At 42.2% G+C, this 16405-nt stretch overlaps 1 protein-coding gene across 6 annotated transcripts in view; it reads left to right on the top strand.

The window, feature by feature from the left end:
• Positions 1–7384, top strand: part of TCF20 (transcription factor 20) — a 129020-nt gene extending 121636 nt beyond the window's left edge. For 5 of the 6 annotated variants that reach the window (XM_063154659.1, XM_063154660.1, XM_063154662.1 and 2 more), the window contains 3 exons: positions 263–312; positions 3286–3413; positions 7151–7384. In XM_063154659.1, coding sequence (XP_063010729.1) covers positions 263–312; positions 3286–3369 — 134 coding nt within the window. In that variant the 3' untranslated portion in view covers positions 3370–3413; positions 7151–7384. The remainder of the gene's footprint in view (positions 1–262; positions 313–3285; positions 3414–7150) is intronic. The other variant, XM_063154665.1, reaches the window with a different exon arrangement.
• The last annotated feature ends 9021 nt before the right edge of the window (positions 7385–16405 follow it).

Here is a 16405-nt window from a genome sequence, read left to right as displayed (position 1 = left end):
TCATTGGGAAAACTGAGATTGCTTGGTAATCCAAGCAGCATTGTCACTTGGGGTGTTCAGTTACTTTGTTTGCTAAAACTTTGGGGGTGGAAGGAATGAACCTGCTAATAATACACAGATCAGGCAATACTGACAAAGTATTCCTATAAGAGATCTTTGAATGAAAAATCTGTACCTGTGAGGCAAGATTAAAACATGTGATGTATTATTCAAGTTGGTTTTCATTAAAAAAATAATGCATTGCTGTCTTCTTCTCCTTTAGATTGTTTACTAAACGAAGAGAATTTCTCAGTGAGGTGCCCCAAGCACAAGGTAAGAATCCTCTCCTGGATTATACCTGGGTCTCTTGTGAAACCCTCTTCTGGTTTCTAAATTTGGATTAGTAATTTTATTACCTAGGTAATGTCTGTAGTCAGAGATGCTTTTAGTTCAATTATTCTGTGATATATGCTTGTGGTATATTCTGGGGGCAACCATCAACTCAAGAAGACTACAAGTTTAAGAAGATAAAATTTTTGTTCCATCTGCTCAGTGTTTCTTTAGGTCCTTGATGACTGTTCAGAAAGCTCAGCTTCATTTCCTGAATTCTGTGATAGAATCAGTATGTTGCTTCCTATTCCTGTTCAAATATTTCATTGGACTGTTGGGTTTTCTCCTTGGATTTACTGAGGATGCAAGGAAGAAGAAAAATGACTTTATGAAAAAGTTCTCCTGGTTTTTGGAGACATCTTGTTCTAGTTTACCAGTAGTAACTGGACTGAGTCCAGCCACTCAGCCTTCAGTGGGTCTGTGGGGTTCTTCTGTACATGTTTGGTTCATCAGAAGACCCCTTTGCTCTTTCTGCCCGGGGTCTGGGTGTCCTTAATGATTGTCCCCAGAGCCTACAAGCACAGTGGTGCAGAGAGCTGTCTGTATGGCAAGAGGGGACATGGTAGACAATACATGACTCTCTTGTAGCATAAGTAATGGGATACAGTGCTGGGAATACCCCTCCCAGCCCTCAAGGGAGGATACACCCCTGGGAGGTTGTGGATACATCCAGGAAAAAACAGCTGTTCTTGTTGCCAGTTGAATACAACAGTAATTGGGCAAGAGTTTGGATGGCTTGTGGTGAAAAAGAAATTACAATAGGGAAGAATTGTGTTGCTTTCTAGCAGGGATTAGTCTCCATCTAGTTCTTGTCTGCAGATCCCTGCCTAGAATTAGACTGACATCTGGTGGTCTTTTGTTTTCACAGCTTATTCTTAATCTGTCCTTTGTAAACATACAGGAATTAGCCTCATGTTCCTTTCTGGATGTTCCACCACAAAATGATGTATTTATGCGCACGTATTTAAAATGTGCTGGAAGATTTCAGTGCACGTTCAGGCTCTTATCCAGAATTGGCCTACTTTTCATTATATAAAAGAAAATAAATTACTCTGCACAACTGTGGAATAATGTTGACAATGTACAGCAAGCTTAAATTAATGCATTAATGCTAGAAGAACTTGCAGATCTTGCCAAACAAACCGGGAAGGATGAGCTCCCCTTTCTGTATAATGTAACTGCCTGAGTGCCACCCTCTGCTCGACTTTGGATACTTGGCTAAAGATAATTGGAGTGTGTCCTGGGTTTGGATGGGATAGTTATGTTCTTCTTGGTACTTAATTGCCAGCTGGGGTTAAGCTATTACAGAGAGGTGTGTATTTGAAGGCTGTTTTATTTTTGCTGCTGTTGCCTGAAGTATTCCAGGGAAATACAGTGTTACATAGATGGCTTGAGTCACTGCTGCTGTATGTGAGCACTTTGGAGTGATGGTGCTCAAACCATGAAAGGAAAGAACTGGTTTAGATTCAGGCAAAGAGTCCAGCTTTTCAGAGAAAATTCTGAGAAAGCACATGGATTTCTAAAGTAATCTTGAAGGATGGGAGTGGGACAGCTACCAATTAAGTTCACAACAGTTCTTCATGAGGCAATAAAATTTTAAATTTGGTTCAGAACTATCCCACTGCAGATCACTTTCTTTATTTTGTCAAAAACATAACTTCAACACCAGCAGCCTTTATTTGACACTGAAGTTTGTTGGCTTTTGCTTAGTAAAGGCAAAAATAATTTCTTTGAAGCCAAGTAGAGTTTTCTCTGCTTTCTTTCTCTGCCCTCACTGCATATTTCACTAATCATTATTGGTTTGTTCCCAGTCTTTCTGCAGGGCAGAAAGCCTACTCTGTTCCTTCCATTCCAGTGGCTGGAAAGGGGAATTCCAGACAGTGACAATGCAGGAACAGGAAGGCTGAAAACCATTGCTCTAGAATGACTGGGGAACAAATTGCACCAATTTTTTGCATGAGACACGTATGAGCAATTGAGAGGAAGAAAGACTTTCAATTAGTCTGTTGAAAGCGATGCTTTTAGGTAACACCACCTTAGCACTGTTAGCAAATTAGTAACTGTCTCATAGCTCACTCTGCTGTTCTGTAGCTAATGGTGGAGGAGCTAACTTTATAAATCTCCAGCATTGAGTCCCCCAGTACAGGGCCTGTTACCCTTTGGCAGTCTGTGCCTCACACCGGTAAATACACTTCATCACAGAAAGCGGCCCCTGGAGAGCAAAGGTGCTTCTTGCCTCATTAACTGTGCTTGACTCTTAGGGCATAAGCAAGCTGAGTCCAGAGGGGACTGGTCCTGCCTTTCCATGTGCTCCCCAGTGAGCTTTTCCATTTCCTTCTGTCAGGATTGATACTTCAGCCATCCATGTCCTGAATGTGCTACTTATGCAAAATATCAGCTTTTATCACAGGGAAAGTGCTGTCTGAAAACTGTCATCTTTTGAAGGGTTCCTCTCACAGATCCAAACGGCTCTGTCTGCATCACAGCAAGTGAGGTTGCAACAGACCTGATGAGGATGCTGAGCTGTGGAGAGGCTATAAAAGGGATGGGATACCTCACCTTTTGGTGGCTCAGCCATCTTAGATTGTCTTAAGCCATCTGTTTTGGCAGTTTTCAAGTGATGCTTCTCAGCTTGTTCTACCTTTTTGTGTTAAATTCTGTGTTTCTTAAAATTAACCAGGCTTTCATATCTCAGACTCTACTTTTGTGGAATTATCTGCTTTTGTCTTGGGTCTTGGAGAAAACTCTGTCTGAAAAGTCTATTTCTGACTCCAATACTGACTTCTCTCTCTCTCTCTCTCTCTCTCTCTCTCTCTCTCTCTCTCTTGCTTTCTGTATGTTCCTTTTCCCTACCCCTGTCTTCCGTTTCTCCCTCATTTTCCTTTTCCTCCTCTGTTTGGCTTGCTGGTTTGTCAGCCCCTCCTTCCTTGCTCTCTTCCCTCCTTGCAGAACAAGATGGTGAAAGGCAGCCTCAGCACAGAGCAGTCGGAGCGGGGGTGAGGGGGGAAGTGTACTCCTGGGAATGGATATAAAAGCAAGCACAGGTGAGTGGGGGAGAGCTTCCAGTTCCACCTGCTCTCTTACAGCCAGTGCCTTCCCCATTTCTGTGAGGAATTAAGGTGCTTTTGTATACAGAAAATTTGTAATATTTTTTTCTCTGCTACCATCCTGTTTATTTTTTTGTATTTCTGCAGCAGTTCCTTCTGTTAAACAATGAGAGGCAAAGCTTATTAGCTGTTACAGCTGCCTGATTATTCTCTCAGTTAAATGAGCGGCAGAAATCTCCTTTTGTATCATGTCCATAAGGATTTGAAGGTGTTTTTCTGTGAATCTCAGAGTAGTTAGGAAGCTTCTGTATAAATAAAGTTATCAAAGTATCTTAGATTCTATATGTAATAAATAAATAATATTGATGAGTTCAGGATTATTGTAGGATTCCCATTTTCTGGAAATGTAGATCGATCCAGGGATAAGTAAATCAGTCTTAGCAGGACCCCACTGTGTTTCTTTTGGCCCAGCTTTTTTCTCTATTTTGCAAACAGACATGGGGCATAGGAGGTAGAACTGTATCCAGAAGTGGTCACAATTCCATAACTTTGTAATGTGCCCCAAGTTCCTCACTGCAGCTCCTTCCTGCCTCCTCCTTTGTCTAGGCCCAGCATTCATACAGCCAAGTGAGAACTTGGTTGGGAATTCAATTTGTCTGAAACAGCTTTTTGCCATGTTAGCATCAGAGCTGGGTCATTTTCCTAATCTGGTTCACTGTGTGGCTGGGAAAATACACTGGCACAAGGAGGGAGTAGCACTGAGGTGGGAGAGTTAGCACCCAGGAAATGGGATGAGGTTGGGATTTCTTATTTCTTACTCAATTGCAAGTGCATTGCACTTCAAAGGCAACAGGGTGTATTAAAATGAAATAAGTGTTTGGTTTCAAGTTATTACTTGTTGTCACCCTGTCCATGAAACTGCAGCCCAAGAAGGTCTCTTGCCTTCATTTCACTACTCAAATGCATTTCTTACTCAAGTAGCTATTTGCTTCTCTGTCTTTTTCCTTGCAGTCATGCAGGGGAAGTTGCTCTTTTGTGTCAGTTCTTGGAACTGCTGATGGTAATCCCCTTCCTTCGTTACCATTCCCTTGCTTCCCAGGCACCTCTCCTGACTTAAAATCTTTCCTGTTTTTCAAGTAAAGTAATTGTGAAGTACTTCTAATGGTGTTCTGTGTGAAGGATGAGAGATTAATTGGAAGATTGTGGGGTTTTGGTGCAGTAGCACAAGACAGGTAGTGTCCCATGTACTTTTTGCAGATTGACTGCTGTCTTGCTTTAGCTCAGCTGTGTTCTGTGACTTTCCATTTTTAATAGCATTCATTCCTGGCTATGGAGTGTTGTTTTAACAGTTACCATGTAAACAGTGTTTAACAGTATTCAGTGTTTGAGTAGCTTTCTCCTTCCATGGTAAAGGTCATTGGGATTCCTTTAAGCTTTTCTCTTCTCCTTAAAATGTAACAGGCAATGTAATTCATAATGTTAAAGCTGGACAAGAGTCCCACAGCCAAAGTGCCTCTTCTGGCTGTTTAACACTAGGGAAGTGATTTTTGGGCCATTCCTTTAAGGTGCTGGTGAACATTACTGTGTCCCAGAGACCTTTACACAGCTTTGTTCCCTGCATTATTTTCCAGTGCTAGCTCTTTTTTTATGTCATAGGAATGTCTTAAGACCTTGCAGGCTGTGGAATCTCTGCACTGTATTCACTGTATGCTCTAGATATCTCTCTAAGGCATCATGTCTTTTGAAATCCACTTTTTGCCTCAAGTAATTCTTACCAGAAGGTCCTATTTAGCCACCCCCTTGCAATGTTCAGAATATCTTAAAAATTAGATTCTCAAATTCCAACCTGATCTTGCGTTTCAAAATAAAAGCCATGCAAATCTAAAAGATCCTTATAACAACAACAACAACAACTTGTTGTATTACTGTGGTAATTAAAGAACTTCAGGGGAGTTCTGTAGCAGTCCAGGTAGTACTGGAACTGTCCTTCTGCTCGCCTTAGTGTAAGATACAATGGATACTCAGTTGTGAGATTATTGGGCTGTTTTAGTCCTGGTTCACTCCCAGGCCTAGCAAGTTAAGAAAAATCCTGCATGTTGGATAACATCCAGGCAAGTCAGTGTATTCTGTCTTCATTGCTTCTCTCTCCCTGAGCCAGTTGCCTCTAGAACATTTGGATCAAGTCCAGATCTGGAGAGTGACTGTGAGAGCAAGTCTGGTGCTCTGGATCTTGTCCAGGAATGAGGCAGGACTCTCTGTGAGTTGAGCCTGTTTCTTCCCTGAGCCAGTGCCTAATGCTCTGGACCGATTCCAGGCATGGGCAAGCTGCAGTTGTACAGGAGCCAGAGACAGCAACACGGCCCTGAACTCCCTCAGCGAGGGCTCGCTGTTGCGCGGTAATGAAACCACAGAGGGCAGCTGAGCTCTCCGGGAACCTCCCCCTTTCCTCCTCAGCTGCTGCTCCCTGACCTTGCCCGTCTGCATTTTGTGTGTACTTGCCTGACTCTTCACTCCCTCACAGCCTGGCACCTGGATGGGGGATATCTGCAGCCAAGAGTTGGGCTTGCTGGGATGTAATCTAATTGGTGTGCTGATGATCAGAGCAGTATTGACTTCTCCATCACACTTAGTTAGGGTTCCTGGAGTTTAATTGCCAGCTATGAACAAACATGGGTGTTACTTTGCTCCCAGGCACACTAGCTCTAATTCCGTTAGCTGCTTTCCATATGCATCACTTCTGGTGTAAGTTCTTTTCCCAAGCTCACTAGCTGGTAGGAGGGATTTATCCAAATCATATCTAAGTAACCTTACTAAATAAATTGCAGTTGGGCTCACTTGTGGTATGGGATAATGGAAGGAAGGAATACATTATTCAAGCTTTGCTTTCTCTCTATGCAGAATGAGAACCCTAACTTAAAGAAGTTAAATTTTAACTTTGTAACTTCTCTTTTGAGCTGAGCCTCCACCAACTTAGCAAACTCCTGAAGTTAATTTTCTCACCTCAGAGAATTTCTGGACAGGGAGAACACGTGCCAAGCACTGGGACATTTCCACATTTGTCTTGAAAGACATCACAAGCTTAGTCCTTCTATGAACTGTCTCTGTAATATGAAAATTAGCTCCAGAAAGCAGCAGAAAGAAATATCACCTGCCCTTCAATTAGTTAAACCACAACAGCTTTACCTTTAGCTGGTGAAATCTGGCAATTTCCCAGGATTGGTTCCTGGACTCCTGTAGTTTTGACACTAGTTTCAGTATCTGCTACATATTCACTGGAAACCACCACTGGATGGCCCTTAGGGAAGCATTTTGATGCAATCCCTGATGGCATCCCAGGAGCTGTCACCATGTTGGGACATGCTTGGCCTCTTTCTTTCCCAATCTCATGGTCAGTGTGAGGAGTGGACACGAGGTGAGCGAGCTCCTGCCTGGCTGCTGAAGGTAGAGGTGAGTGCTGTGCCATTGTGGTATGGATCATCCTGTCATCCCAGACCTCCTTCAGAACTGGGCTTGCTTAATTTTTTTTTGCTGGTTGTTAAATAGTTTTTATCACATGGATTAGCTTTCATGAACTACTTGCCATTTTGTGTATCTGTTTTCAGTCCACAAAGCTAAAGAGCTCTTGGTGTTGCTGCTGTGGTAGGCTGCTGAGTGGGTTTTTCCAAAGCCTGAGGGACCTGTTTGCAAATGGAGAGAAGGAACCATGCCAATATTATTTTGACTTTGTTTTTCAGGTTAGGCTGTTGAGATAAAAAGCAGTGGACATTCGTGACTGAATGGAATCTCTCCCACTGTGCAGCCATGCCCCCTCTCGACGTGCCTGCCAATGCCAGCACTTCCTTCATAAATTCTTACATCACACTCAAGACTGATGACATCACAGAATCTGACCAAGGAGTCTGAACCAGCTGTTTCCATGGACACAATCTCCATAGTGACAGTGGGGAGGGGAGGGGGAAAAAGGAAACAGGTGGGGGGAATTACAGAGGGAGGGATAAATATATATATATATAAAGATCTATTTTTTAGTCTTGAAAGACTTTGTTTTAAATGAAAGGTGCGCTATATCCCTTTTGATGCTTTGGATTAAGATTTTAAAAACCCCATATAAATTAAAAAAGAAACTTATAGATAAAGTAAATATTAAATCCAAAATTAAAGCAAGGCGTGTGGAGCCTAACATTTGTGGGAAAGAATAGCAAAACTGGGAGTACTCCAAACAGGATTTGTCTCTGTTCCTCTTGCTTTCTTTCTCACAACATCTTATGAAATTCAGTTTTGAAAGGCAAATAAAATACTGATAAATTGTTTGTAGGGTGTGGGAGGAAGGCTTGGATGATTGCAGGTAATTTGGTGTCAGTAGTTGTGTCTGAGGGGTAGGGAGGTTTCCATTTTTGAGAAACACTATTAACAATGTAAGCTTGAATAACATCTGCAGACTCTTGGGTTGTGACACTCATGAAGTAAGAGGTGGCTGCTGCTTGCTAGGTCCCATACACCTCACTGGTGTGGGAACACCTGTACCACACAGGGGAAGGGAGTATCTGCCCTGTGTGCAACAACGTGACCCCCAGATCATTCCAAGAAGCTGTGCCTTCGGTTTGGAAGGCAGGTGAGAGGAAGACATGGTTTACCTGCCAGATTGGAGAATGAAAGGAAGTCTTAATGTTGGTGGAGTCAATGTATCTTCAAATTGATTGGGGTAAATCCACTTGGCCCTCTTTTTATTTTTATATTTTTTGCTTTTCCTAAGGAAGGAAGAGGGAATGTCAGTGTAACAGCCTACACTATATGGTTATTCGGGGTAGGGTTTTTTTTTATTTTCTTTTATATTTTCTTTTATTTTAATTTTTTTTTGTAAATTATGTAATTTTAAAGCGTTTGGGTTTTAGGAACAACAATGAAAAAATCATGTCTTTTTTTCTTGTTAAGGCCTTAAGAAAGGGGTTAGTGCATCTTTCAGGGGTCACTCTGCCATGGGATTAAAAATAGCTGTTTCACAAACAGTTTTATATAAAAAAAGCTTAAAAAAACCAAAAAAACTAATAAACTTCATTTTAACCTTGTCTCCTTTTGTTTTGTGCGAACTTGATTTGTTTAAAAGGACAGAGACAGTACTATCTGCTGCTTTTTGGTTTCTTTGCCTTCATCGGTTCTGCCTTCAGTGATGACCTTCTGAACTGGCCCAGCAAGAGGAAGACCACAAAGGCTTTGAAAAACTAAAGCTTAGGATTTGTTTGATGTTCAGAGTTAACGAGCCAATGACTGGATGAATTTTCTGTTCATGTGAGCTGGTGGTATTTCACCAGGTCACTGACTTCTTTCACTCATAGGATGGTAGCATATCCTAGCGATATCAAACAGCGTGTTGTTTACTGGAAAGTCACTAGAGATAGGGATCTAACCAGCATGACATGGATAAAAAAATGGGGTTGATATTGTGGGGAGGGAAGAACTATTTTAAAAGTTATGTACTGGATGCTTGCTCAGCTACTCACATTTTGGAGTATTCAGCACATAAAAGTAAAATCTATGATAGCTCATATTAAGATATCTATTTTAACTCTATTTTTAAAAGATCGATTTAAAGATTTGGGAGATAATTTGGCAGTTATTTATTTCTATAAGTTGCTACTCTCACTCATAAATATTTGGAAAGAAAAGGCAGCCTTCTGCTTACTCCTTTCCCAGTAGCAGCTACTGAAGTTAGTATGTCCTTTACATTAAGAAATAGACCTGTTGTGATAAATGTCACTAATGTGTCATGAATTGGTGCTGAAAATATTTAACTGCTGGTGTAGTCAGAAAAAAGTCATTTTTAGCATAGTTAATGTGATTGAGTAAATGACTTCTTTTCAACTGAATAAAAATTGTTTTTTTTTTTCATAGTGTCTGTTCTATTCTACATATTCAAAAAAAAGTTCCTGTTATTGCGTTGATTTTTATGTTGGTGAAGAGTCAACTCTGTATGTAGCACTGTGACAGCAGAACAGTGTGTGCTGGAACTGCTGAATTTGACACTTTCACTTTGGCTCCTCGGGTGGTGTCACAGCAGAGGCAGAAGGTTTTTGGGTAGCTGGGAGGGAGCGTTGGAGGTTTTCCATGTGGGAGCTTGTGGCAAGTATGGAGATTCAATATTTCCTCGTGCACTGTGGCTGGAAAGTAGTGGCAGTTGTGTAGAGCAGATAAATTGTACCACAGTCAATTCTGTGGGAAGTATTTCACAGTGGGAAGTGCTTAAAATCCTTTGACTCAGCTGTGGCTTAATCTCCCCAGTGCTGTAGTCAGAGGTGAGGGGTGCTCTCCAGTAGAGCAGGATTGTGCTTGGTGGTCGAGGCTTTACAGAAAGCAGAGCTGTCATGATTCTAAAACCAAGCCAGAAGGAATTAAAACAATGTGTAATGGCTTCCTGGGAGAACTTGGAAATTATCCAGAACAGTCATAAAATTCTGTTGGAAATAAAAATTTCTTTTGGCTGAGAAAATACGAAGTGCTGAGTGGATTTTGAAAGCTGTTGTACAAAACATTTACTTGCTCCGTCCTGCAAAAGCAATTAACAGCTCGACATCGTGGATACCCCAAACTGGAAAGAAAGAAAAGGGTTGGAAGTCTTGGCTAATTTAGAATTTGTGGAGCAGAAATGACCTGCAGCAGAACCTTAAAAGAGATTGTGTATAGATGAGAATGGCATCGTTTGGGAATTGCCTGCTTGGATGAGGAATGAACTAACGAGAGCTTGGATAAAGCAGCTCATTTTCAAAGTGTTTCTCTGTGCTGACTCCCATCGGGATCTCTTGAAAGAGACTTACACCAGCGGGCTGGAATTGAATGTGATGGTTTAGCAGTGCTTCCAGGCTAACCAGAGTGAGTCAGCACTGCTGCATGGGGTCGAAGAAAAGATGTTTTCACATCAACAATAGGGAATGGATTCAACATGCAAAGGATGTTTGTTGATATGACAAGGATAAAGGGAGTCCTGCAGGAGCTGGTGGAAGCCCTGGGATGTGTACAGAGGGATCTTGATACCAGGAGCTGCCCATCTATACATTTGTTGTTTGTATGTATTGCATGTGAAATCCATGCTTGGAAATCCGAGGCACAGACCAGTGTGGATTGAGCAGCACGGAGAAAGTCATCTCAGCTGCTCCTGCAGAGGGCAGTGGCCAACCTCACTAATCTGTACCACAGAGGTATGAGAGGGAGTTTTACTTGGGGTTGTGACATTCTTGAACCTTAGAACAAGACAAACTGACGAGGTTCAATAGTATTGAAATAAAAAACGTTCAGGGGTTCAGGGTGCGGGATCTGCTGAAGAATGGTGCACATCTGGTTCATGGAGTCCAGCTAATGGCAAGCTAAAGAAATTCATTTTTGGTGGGACATGCATGTAAAAAACAAAAAGTTCGTTGAGATATGGGCAATTGAATGACAACTCTGGAATTCTGACTAATGTGCAGTAATGTATATTAAAACGTGTATTAGGAAAGATAATACTTTAAACTGGCACAGTTACAGGGGGAACATTTGGGGGCTGATTTGGATATAAATTTTATAAATTATCATGCCTATTAGCTGAGTCATTATGTAAGGAATTACCTGTGCTGTCCCAAGTGCAGTGGGTGTCCTGGACGTTATAGAAATACTTGTAGAGGGATACAGCATTTTGTCTGTCTGTGTAGTCCCTGGCTTGCCAGAATGACTGAAAGAAGCAGTCCTTTATCTCAAAATGTAAAAAAATTAAGTGTAAATAACATACATACTTTTGGAAGTGGAACAGGATATTTAGATGGTTGAGGATGAATAATTCACCACTGCTCTGTTGTTTTGTTTTTTTTTTTAATTATTAAAAGTTATATTAAAAACAATAGTTTTTTAATAACTTTTAATAAAAGTTATATTAAAAACAAAAAGTTATATTAAAAAACAAACTGAATACAGGTAATCCAGGTTCAATTACAGATCTAGAAAACACAAAGGTATGGTTTTACTCACTTTGCTATGAGATGCTGAAAGAGTAGTTGCAATCTTGGCTTTGGGTTAGAAATCTCTGTTGTGAAACAGGATAAGATTCTTGTCTGACTGTGAAATTCCGACAAACAAGTTTAGGTTTGTGTTTAGTTTTTCATTTCAGGTTTTTTAAGATGGAACTCTGGCAGCATATTACAAGTCAGAGAATTTAGTCAACAAAGGCAGAGGACAAAAGTAATTATTAGAAAATTATGGGAGACTGGTAACAGTCTGGTACTTTCTCCTGGCATTGGTACAGGCCAGTGAGAGCTTGGCTAATGCACACTACTGAAAAATTGGCTCCATACAAATACCATGACCATGAGTCCCTACCTGATCTGTGCTATTCAGCCAGAAATTAATATGTAAAGGTCTGAAGATGATTATGAGGTTTTTCCTTAGAGTGCAAAGGTCGGTGAAATAGTTGCTGACATCATCCCTGCATGTGATTGTTTAATTGTTTGTTCTCTCTGTACTTCTGGTGGAATCCAAAAGGTTTACTCTGTCATCCAGCTGGAAAGTGAAGAGAGTGCTGCTTACAGAATCTTTTTGTAGTATTTAATTTCTTAAGTGGATCCCACTTCGTGTTTAGTGTGTTTAACCTGAACTGGAAGGAAAGCATCGCTTGTTTGCTGGTTTCTTCCACAGGGCGGTTATTAGAGCTGAGATTGCTTCTCTTCCCCCTTCATCCTCCAGAGGTTTCTTGCAATTTATTGCTTAACTCAGTTTTAACACTGCAGTTTCAAAGTTTTGACCTTACCTGGCCAGCTTTAGAAATGCTGATATTTCTTAGCAGCCCAGAGAGACTTAACTCCCATCCAAATAATTCGAAAAAGAAAAATAGTCTTCTAGCTCATAGCAAACCCCCTGTGAAAGAAATGTTCCACTCTAGCTGGGCTTCAGGAGTCATCCTGACGTGTTATTCTCTGCATGATTAAAACTGCTTGCATGTGCTACTGAACATGAGCATAGTCAGGTTACCTGCAAATACCACCTGTATTGCATTAGGAACTTTTGGGTTGTAGCTCCCCTTGCTGACAGCCAAACTTGGAGTGCACACTAGATTTGGAGGTTGGTGCTCCCTGGTTTTGAGATACAGCATGGCAATGGTTTTCTGAGTTTTATCGAAATTGCTTACTTTCAGTGCCACATCTTTTAGTGGGGAGCAGCAAAGGATGGCAGAGAAATTGTTGGGGAAAGACTGGAAGGTGTTTACACTGAAAATAAAAATGGTGGTGTAAGGGTAAATTTGCACTGTATAGCAAGAGTCCTCTGAGCTGAAGCCAGTTCATCAAAGAAGTGTCACCACTTCTCATGGTTTTATTAAAAAATGAGAGTCTGTATACTTCACAGCATTTGTATGATAAAAACTTACTTGGACTTTCACCCAAGTTCTTGCCCACTGGAACTGGGTTTCCTCTCAGCAAAGAAATGGAATTATTAGAGTCTTCCAAATTGTAGATTATTTTGAGGACATTACTTTGAAGGCTGTTGGAATTACAGCAACCTGGATTATGGGGCATAACAATATCTACTTCTTATCATGCACTTTTTCATCACCTTGAATTTAAAGTAATGTGCACGTAAGACATATCTCATGGTTTGCATTTGTAGTCAGAAGAAATACAGAAGAGCGAACAAATTACTGTTCAGAGTTGTACTGTGAAATTCAGAATTGGCAGGTTGCAGTGGATTTCAAAGAGGCAAGAAAGCACTGTGTTGTAAGCAGAACAAGGATGAATTTAATGTTACACTCCTGGGTTTTGTAATATTTTGCTGCTTTGGAAACCAAGGTGAGGAAGTCACTGTATAAAGTGGATGTTACAGTTTCTCTGTTCACCTGGTGTCCTGCTGTGGCTGAAACTTCTGATGAGGAATCACTACCTGTACAGGGGATAGATGGCAAAAATACAACTGCCCATTTGGGAATGAAGCCAAAGAACTGCACTGTGCAAGAAAATAAGCCAGTAAAATAAATGCTGCTGAGGGAGACTTTTCCTGCAACCAAAGGCAGAGGCCATACAGAATGGCCCAATTTTGTAGCATCTAAGCTGGTTTCCAGGGTTGTGTTTGACTCTGCTCCAAGTGGGAATCATTCTTGGCTTTACATGACAGGAAATTGTGCCAGGAGAAGAAACAGTTTCCAGAGCTGTGAGATGGAAGTAGGCATTTACAGCCTTAAAGAGGACATCAGGGTTTGCAGGCCTCTTGACTGACTCCAGCTGCACTACTCATTTCTACTAAAGCCAGCAGTGTCACGTTGCCACAGGAACACAAAAGACTTGGAAAAGATGCTGTTACAGCAGAAGTGTAAACATTCCTTATGACCGATGTGAAAGATGGACTTAGCAAACATCAAGTTTGTGGTCTGCTGCTTCAGGAAAAGGAAAGAAGGTGCATCTTTTTAACTGCGCAGACTTGTTGCTGTCTAGAGGATTCATGGATCAGAAGATGTACAAATTATTATTAGGAACGCTGCTAATCAACAGCAATGACTGTAGGACTGTCCGTAACTGGGAAAAATTCTGCTTTGGAGCACGGCCCTTTGGCCTCAACTACTGCCCACCACCCATGCTGGATGGATTCGCCCCTGAGCTGGGCACAGCAGTTCTATGATCCAAAGTTCCTCTTGAAAATAAGGAGAAGTGAGAGAACCTTTTACAAGTGGCCCAGTCATGTGAAAAGAGTCATGGAGAAATAACAGGTCAGTAAAGTCTGGGGAGATTTTTTCCTGAGGTTCCTTCTAGGGAATGCTGTGCCATGAGAGGAGCCCTGAGATCATTGGAATGGCATTTGAGGGCCTCACTGGTGGAGGTGGCTGTTGCTGATGACCTTTTCTGTGGGAAGTTCTGTGTGTGAGTTTTGGAAGAACAGTCCAGGTAGGTACCTTACCAAATCCATTCTGTGCCATTTATTAGACTACAGAGCAACAGGCCCCGAAATTCACCCCGAAACGTAGAAAACCCTTTTTGCATCCAAATGGTCGTTCCAAATAGGGGCTTGTCTTTGTTGTGCTTCAAGGGGGAGTGTTGGCCAGGTCACCAGGGTTGGTTGGTACTTCTTCAGAAATGGATCAGTATGGTTTTCTACCTCCAGTCAGTGGCATGCCACAGAAACTGGAATACAACAGCTGATGTTCATTTTTTAGGGTTTTATTGGAAAAAAGGCTCCCAATATTACCAGTTAGATTGTGCCTGGGCCAGTCTGACCCTCGCTGCTGGGCCAAAGGCAGCAACTGCGGTGTGTCACCCCAGAGATACCTTGGCTTGCTGGTGGTTGCAGCTGGGCACTGAACAAGTCCAGGCTTGTTAGGACCCCGTTTACCTCAAGAGGAATAGCTTCAGGCGATGGTGAAGAGAAAAAGGAAGGATTCTGCTGGAGGGTTTAATGTCCAGAGGTTTATTCCATGGTTACAGAGGTCTGAACGTGAGGACCTGCTCCAACAGAATCCCGACCGCATGTTCTGATCACCTTTTAAGCTCAGGGACAGGGGGAGGGGAGGTACAGGTGAGCCCCAACCAGGTGAGAGGGGCAGGGTCTCAGGGGAAGATGACACCCAGACAGGCCAATGACCTCTGGGCATAGGGGCATCCTTTGAACTTGACCAACCACACGACGCCTTGCTGGAACGTTTAGCCTGATTGACAGGACTCACTCAGCATGGGGGCAAGGGGGAAGGGATAGACGTATAGGCACACCTGGGAAAGTGACCTGGAAGGCCAAAATGGGACAATACAGCACACCACAACAGGGTTTCATTTGACCTCTTTGAAAGAGCTGCTTGAGACAGACACCGGAAGTCTTTGCAACCTGTATTTACCATTTTTGCTGAGAGAGGGAGACAGAGAGGGAAAGAGATTTGCCCCTTTTTTTTTAGTATTTATTTGAGTAACTTGGACTTTAGGAGTAGCTGATGAAAAACCTGAACAACCTTTCCCAGTCTGCAGCTAAGTGTGCAATGCAGGGCTTGGTGGAACTTCTTGTTCCTTACAATGCAAGAGGAAGAACAAGTCAAGGGCTTGCCTGAGCAGCCTCTTCATGTCTGTTAGCCACAACCCCCTACAAAAAAGCCACAGTCTTTTTTTGGCCTACCCATGTCTTCACTAGGTGCATTAAGGATATAGCAATTTGTAGTTTTTAAGAACATATGTCCTTACCCTTTTGATATGTAAGCCTGCACATATGTCTGGAAATACATAAGGGTTCAGAAGTGGAGAAAAAAATGTTTACTGACCAGCTTGTATGACCTTGGGTGGGAGTAGTAAAAACCACAGCTAAGGTCTGTCACAAGTTCAGGGGGCACTGCAGCAATTAAAATGTCACAACTCAAAATGTCCCACAAGGCACTGAGCCTCTGTCTGGCAAACAGGCAGTGTACATGAAACAAAAAAAACCCCTTTCCACCGAGTAAGCAAGATTTGTACCTTCAGGCCACAGCTTCCAACATGCTCATCCTTGAAATGAGCTTCTCACAGCCACACAACACAGCAGCTCCTGTAGTTTCACTTTGCTTTCACGTCTGCCTCAACTGACAGCAAGGGTTTGAGCTTGATTTCTGCTGCAGCCTGCTGCAATTGCCAGAGCAGCCAACTATCTCCAGTCATTCTGAAAAGCCTTGTGGCACTCTGATTCAAAGAGCCCAAGACAGTTCATAAGAAGTGTGACCAGGTGGAGACACTTCCATTCTCGTTTCCACTGATGAGAGGTTATCTCTAAGACTGTCATTGCACTTCTCCATCTTTCATTACTTACAGGTGATCTGTGTATTGCATGGCTGTGTTGCTCGCAGGTATTTCAACCTGTGTGCCATCATTTGTTGTGGTGTAACTCAAAGGTTCTGTTTTGGAGTTGTAGCTAAAGCAGGAGCCCTCCCTCTCATCCTGATGTGGGATCAAGGGTTATCTGTAGCTGGTCCCTGTCCCTCAGGAAGCACAGAATGACCCAGTATCTCCAGGCTCATGCAGAGGTTACTGCCTTGGTAT

This window comes from Melospiza melodia, chromosome 4, assembly GCF_035770615.1.
Source record: "Melospiza melodia melodia isolate bMelMel2 chromosome 4, bMelMel2.pri, whole genome shotgun sequence".
In the NCBI taxonomy this organism is placed as follows: domain Eukaryota; kingdom Metazoa; phylum Chordata; class Aves; order Passeriformes; family Passerellidae; genus Melospiza; species Melospiza melodia.
The sequence above is the reverse complement of the archived record's forward strand: the minus strand, read 5'-3'. Positions and strand labels throughout refer to the sequence as shown.